Source organism: Cebidichthys violaceus, unplaced genomic scaffold (genome assembly GCF_023349555.1).
Source record: "Cebidichthys violaceus isolate CVI_PGR_0920_01 unplaced genomic scaffold, fCebVio1.0.p SCAF_66, whole genome shotgun sequence".
Taxonomy (NCBI): Eukaryota; Metazoa; Chordata; class Actinopteri; order Perciformes; family Stichaeidae; genus Cebidichthys; species Cebidichthys violaceus.
The window spans coordinates 894,857-900,949 of record NW_027176883.1 but is presented as its reverse complement, the minus strand read 5'-3'; the positions used below and the strand labels follow the sequence as shown (position 1 = coordinate 900,949).

General features: G+C 42.2%; 1 protein-coding gene across 1 annotated transcript; it reads left to right on the top strand.

Annotated features, from left to right (window-relative positions):
• The first annotated feature begins 275 nt into the window (after window positions 1-275).
• Window positions 276-2,513, top strand: LOC137890560 (perforin-1-like). Its single transcript, XM_068734691.1, has 3 exons — window positions 276-299; window positions 400-935; window positions 1,111-2,513. The coding sequence occupies exons 2-3, from the start codon at window positions 400-402 to the stop codon at window positions 2,252-2,254; spliced, it is 1,680 nt and encodes a 559-aa protein (XP_068590792.1). The 5' UTR covers window positions 276-299; the 3' UTR covers window positions 2,255-2,513.
• Window positions 2,514-6,093: the final 3,580 nt, after the last annotated feature.

Genomic DNA, 6,093 nt, shown 5'->3' with positions numbered 1-6,093 from the left:
GTGGCTCAAACTTTATTTTTTGTATGTGTATAGTGTATTTCATTACAGGTCAACTAAATGTGTGTTAAAGTGCATACAACAAGAAGTGAGATGTAAATGTATCAAAAACAGAACAAACAACACTGCCAACCACCCACAGTCCAAGAAATATTGACAAACCACACACACATGCAGATAGCTAAAAAAAAAATATGTGTGAATCACATGCAAAGGCAATCAAGACTCCACCTCTCCATCAATACTATAACATGGGTCAGATATTGTAAGTTACTGAGCAGAGCTTGCTGCCAACAGTCCAGGTGAGACTTTTGAGTTGAGTTATCTGGCACATTGACATTAATGAACTTAGTCTGTGTTCATGCCGTTTACCTTCTGTCACTTTTTATTTCTTCCATACAGATGGCGAGGCTGTGGCATCTCATGGTCCTGATCTGGGCATGGAGTCCTCTGTGTCTGTCAGCCAGTGTGGGCTTCATTGGTACACCTCAACAGTGTGAAAAGGCTCACTTTGTCCCAGGTTACAACCTGGGTGGAGAAGGCTTCGACATCGTCACAATGCAGCGGAAAGGTGCCTATGTCATCGACATGGAAACATGGAAACTCAACAACAACACTTGCAGGATGTTCAGTAACAACTTCATGAACAGAGTTAATCAGAAGGTCCCAGTTTCCGTGCTGGACTGGAGACCCCTCCAAAAGTGCAGTTTAAAGGTCTCCAGTATAGTCTACAATTCTGTTGAAACTCTTGTCAATGACTCCACCTCAGCTGTGTCCAACAATTGGAAAATTGGCCTCGAAATCCCTGTAGACCCGTCTGTTACTCTTGGCGTTGGCTTTGGAGGTTCCCACTCCAAAGACTCTCACTTTGCCATGGAAAAGTCCAAACGAGACCGCTACAACTTCTTGAGCCATTCTGTCGACTGTAACTTCTATCGGTGAGTATGTGGACAGATATTTGTCTTCTTGGCATTCATTCGGCATTCATTTGGTCAGTTCACTGAGAAATACTTTGTTTCACAGTGTCCTAGATAGACAGACATTTTATAAACAGTGAATGAAATGGGATCGTGAGAGACTGTAACTGATTGATATACTTCCTGTGCTTCACAGCTACAGATTGGCAACAAATCCTCCGATGAGTGGTGACTTTCAATCAGCCATGACCTCCCTTCCATCCTATTCACCTAAAACGTTGTCATTATATCGCAGTCTGATCGACACATATGGTACACATTACATAACACAAGTGTTTCTAGGTGGGAAAATAAAAGCAATCACTTCTGTCAAGACCTGCGTGGCAACCATGAGTGGACTGTCGGCAACAGAAGTCAGTAACTGTTTGTCAGTCGAGGCGTCTGCTAACTTTGCAAGCACTGCGAGCATTAAGGCAGAGTACGAACATTGTCAGGCAAAGAAGAAGAAGTTAGCCTCCGGCCAAAGTTTCAGCAGCACGTTTAATGAGCGCATGACAGACGTCATCGGTGGAAACATTGACGGCGCTGACGTCCTCTTTCAAAGCCAATCAAACCACGAAGTCTATAACAACTGGCTTAACTCACTGAAGTCCTCACCTGATGTGGTCCAATACAGCATACAACCCCTGCACACCATACTGGCAAGCGGTCATCGTGCCAGAGACGGACTGAAGCGTGAGGTGGAGAAGTACATCAGGGAAAACGGAGTGTTAAAAAAATGCTCAGAATCCTGTCAGGTTGGTCACAGATCCGGCTCAAGGGATCCTTGTGCTTGTGTTTGCAACAGTAATCAGAATATCAAGTCAAACTGCTGTCCCGCTGGGAAAGGTCTTGCAACATTAAAGGTTTTCAACCTCTATGCAGAAGGGTTGTATGGTGATAAGTGGACTCAGACAGATGGTTCAGTGGAGGTGAGCTATGGAAATCAGAAGAAACGCACTATCATCATTAGTAACAATGACTATCCTAGATGGCCGGAGACTTTTGAGTTTGGACCCATCGTCATTAACATGCGAAACAAGCTTAAGTTCTCTGTTTATGACGAGGACACTTATTGGGATAGTGATCTGTTAGGCGAGTGCTCAATTTCTCTGCGTAAGGGGACAATAAGCAACTCTTGCGCGTTTGAACATGGCACCTTCTTCTTCTCGTACACAGTCGAGTGTGCGCCAAGTCTCGGCGGTGACCAATGTCAAGACTACATACCATCCCCCATGAGTCCCTCTCTGGCCAAGGTCTTCCACACCAGAAACGGGGTCCTTCTTGGGACGGGGGAGTAGTCTGCTAAACCAGTCGGCCAGTCAGGTTGAGGTCAGCAGTTGACATGAAGAGTGACGAGAGTACCGCTATTTGATTTTATGATGATCTTAAATATAGTTAAGAACATATTTCACTCTGTTACTCTTTCTTTGTTTGATTTTTTTTTTTTTTTGCAAAACACAAAATGTAATCCAAAAATGTCTGTGAAAAATTGTGCTTTATAATCTGCTTCTTTCTTGTTAGTTCCAAATTCTGCCAATAAAGCATTTGCAAAGTCAACACCAGTGTCCGTCTGATTTCATGTCTTAAAAAGTATGTTGATCTTGTGGTTTACGTGTAATATTGAAACGCATACTCATAAATGCAGAAGCTATAGACTGTTTAAACTTTTCAGGCCAGAGTGCTCAAGCTTATCAAACATATGAACCATTAAAGCCATTTAGTTGAATAATAACTTTTACACCATGTACCTCCAAATGAGGGGGGGTTGAGTTTTTAGTCCTAGGAAAGAAGATTTTTCTTCTTCAGAAACATTTGTCACTATTGTTTTTAATCTAAGAGTCTTTCCTGTTAAAAGCTGAGAGAATGTAAAACAAATATAAGTGTAAATTGCTCACTTAAACTTTAATCACTGATTACTCCGTCCGTTTAAGGCCACTATCCTGGCAAATGTGTGGAATGAATGACAAAGGTACATGGCTCTGTTATCATCATACCACAGCTGTTTTAATTAAATACGCTTTAAATAAATCAAATATAATGAATCGCTTCGTTTCTCAAGTCACATTTTTATGGCTCCATTTTTTAAATTCACATATATTTTCATCACCTCCATTTGTCATTAATCATTTTTTGCTACTTCCATCCCTCATCGGGTGCAATGCTGCCTTCTTTTATTGTCTGAACATGTTCCTGCATGGGAGCGCCTTCATCTTAGGCTACACATGGGTGTACGCTGTACAAATGTTTCATATAGATCAACGTAAGTGTGCATGTTTTCATGTTTGCATGTGTAATATGCTCCTCGTGTGTGTGAGTGTATTTACACAAGCACAAAGAGTCCTCTGATGAGCCCAACCAATCACTTTGCCTTCTGTGTATCGGCACACCTGCGCTCCGTGTTATAAATAGACGGAGGATGCATCAATTCCCTCGTGTCACGCAGCTCAAGTTCAGAAACTTGTGTTTAGACAGAAGGGAGAAGACACTCTCCACAAAGACAGACGGTAGCTGATAAACAGCGCTAACCACAGAATCCTGGCTGTGTGTGTTTGTCTCCATTTGTAAACTGCTTTATTAAAGTTTAGAGTTACTTGTGCCGTAAACGTTTTATTTAATCTTTAATAATTTCACCACTAGAAAACAAGAGTGACAAAAGTTAATTAGAAGTTCTTTCACATCAACATTGTATCTGAAAATATAACCATTAAGGTTTTTCTAAATCATATGTCAGTAGATCTGCATTATGGCATGATAGAGTGCTGATAGCCTCAACAGCAGTTGTCACATTTATAGTCAAGTCTGAATGGAACTAGTGCCCCCCTGTGGTGATTATATGAATTGCAACACCTCGGAGGTCCAAGATGAGCCGAGCGGTGAGGAGAGAGAGGGAGGCTGCCTGTAGTACCGGATGAGCAGCAGCAGAGGGTGAACATCTTCATCTTATCAACACAAGCAAGTGCAAAGAAACCATATCTGTTTTAATTTATATTTTATACTATTTCCCTCGTGTATTATACAAACTTTATATGTAGGGAAGTTTTATCTATGACACCCTGATCATATGTTATGTATTTAAAACCTTAATCTGCAGAGCAACTTGATGTGACATACACGAATACAGCAACACATTTTAATCATAATAATGGTTAAAGCTAAATCATTGGATCCTACATAGACCAAAATGCTCAACCCAATAGTGCCCTCCAATTCACAATATATACATAATATAATAATAATGCATACAATAGATCTATATGAGCATGAACAGAGAGAGACAGAAGGTCTCAGCTGTCATGGTGGACTGGTGAACCCTCCCCAAGTGCAGTTTAAAGGTCTCCCCAGTCCTCTACTGATGATGGATAATGATTTTATGCTTACCTTTATGACTGTAAAGGGGTCCCAGATTGATACTGTGATACAGTGATGTAGTCTATGCATGCAGCCTGAAAATATATGCAGTAAGTTGGCTCAACTGATTTGACATGTTGGTCCAAATATGGTGTCTTTAGTCTGGAGTTACATGTTGGTCATCTAAAGAGAATAGTTCAATGAAGAACTTAAGGCAAGAAGGTGCAGCTGCAATTCAAGGTTTTATGGCAAAGAAATGCATGACAGATAGATACCGTAAATAGACGGATAGATCTTCATACTACTTTAATCTACCGTGATGCGTAATAACGGAAAGCAGAAGGAGACACATCAAAGCACTGAGATTCACCCCTTTATCCTCACTTTCCTCTCGCTATCAAACAATGACCCCTTTACCAGCACCCATTATTCAGCCTCAGCCGCTCATCCAAAACAGGTCATCGTAGTTCTTCAACTTGACAATCTCCTGCTGGCCTGGCTTATCCACACCCCATTCCTTTCTCCTTCCCTCGCTCCTAGAAGAAAAGAGACAGAGGCGAGGGGGATTTGCCTCACGGTAGGTAGCTGTTTTATGTGAAGCATATGAGAGAGAAGAGAAGAAAGGAGAGAGGTTTGGTAAAGAGAGCCAGGAGCCCACTTGAGGAGCAGTGGGTCTTATGGCTGGATGATTTGTTTTGGAGAAGCCCTCTCCAGCCAAAAAGGAGGATTAGCTGCACACAGGTTCCCATGAAACCAAAGGCGAGGTGGGGAGGGCTGTTAGAGGTTACCACACGCCTGCATTGACTGCACATGCATGCATGCATGTAGACACACATACACAAGCGCACCAACAGCTAAGCATGCTCATCTGATCTACTCCACACGTGAGTGCTTTGTCGAATTTAGGTGCAATTTGGACACGCGACACGTTAAAAAAAATTCCGATCTTGACTGCACTTCATTTTGGCTGCTGGATATAGCCTGCTAATGCTACATGAATGCTTGATAATGTTACAACCAAACTTTTTTTTTTACTTCCCTGGAGTCAACCAGTTGCAAAGGAACAGCTCCGCTCTGCCATGGCTTCCAAATTAAAGTTTTTTTTGCCTTTCTAATAAAATCTTTTGCGAGGTATTTCGGAGACCTGTTCAGGGCATTTTTAGTTTGGGCCCCAGGCCCAGGTTGCCTACTTTGCCTGACGGTAAAGTCTGCCCCCGGTGTTTTCTTCCTGCGATTGTTTCTGACTGTGATTAACTGTGACTTAGGTGTGTTTTGGGGCAGATATAAAGAATTGGGGGGGGGGGGGGGGGGGATGCAGACACATGCTTTACTTTTCACCTTTTCTCTAACTGGGAAAGTTGGAATTGGCAGAAAAAGTACTCAAAACTTTCTACCTGAAGTAAAACTATTAACCATTAATAGTAAAACTATTAATACTGCACAGCAAAAGTCTTGCATTAAAACTGGGGGGGGGGGGGGGGGGTGGAGAGCAGGGTCATCTTCCAGTCAGAGGGTCGGCGGTTCGATCCCCGGCTCCTGCTCCGCTAGTCTCATGTCAGTGTGTCCTTGAGCGAGACACTTAACCCCAAAAATGTCTCCCGTAGCTGTGCCTACGGTGTGTAGATAGATACTGAATTGTAAGTCGCTTTACATTTACATGACATTACTGTAACGTAATGTTGAGGTTGAAAGAATTACCGGCACAATGTACTTCAATTGAACGTCTGTTCAAGGTTGACCTTTAATTCTAATATGACGCAGGATAGTTTAATAAATAATAATACATCCT

Bases quoted from the DNA above. Each gene is read 5' to 3' on its own strand.
- LOC137890560 (XM_068734691.1), top strand. From the start codon at position 400: ATGGCGAGGCTGTGGCATCTCATGGTCCTGATCTGGGCATGGAGTCCT. The intron at 936-1,110 runs GTGAGTATGTGG...TGTGCTTCACAG, and splicing joins GTCGACTGTAACTTCTATCG to CTACAGATTGGCAACAAATC.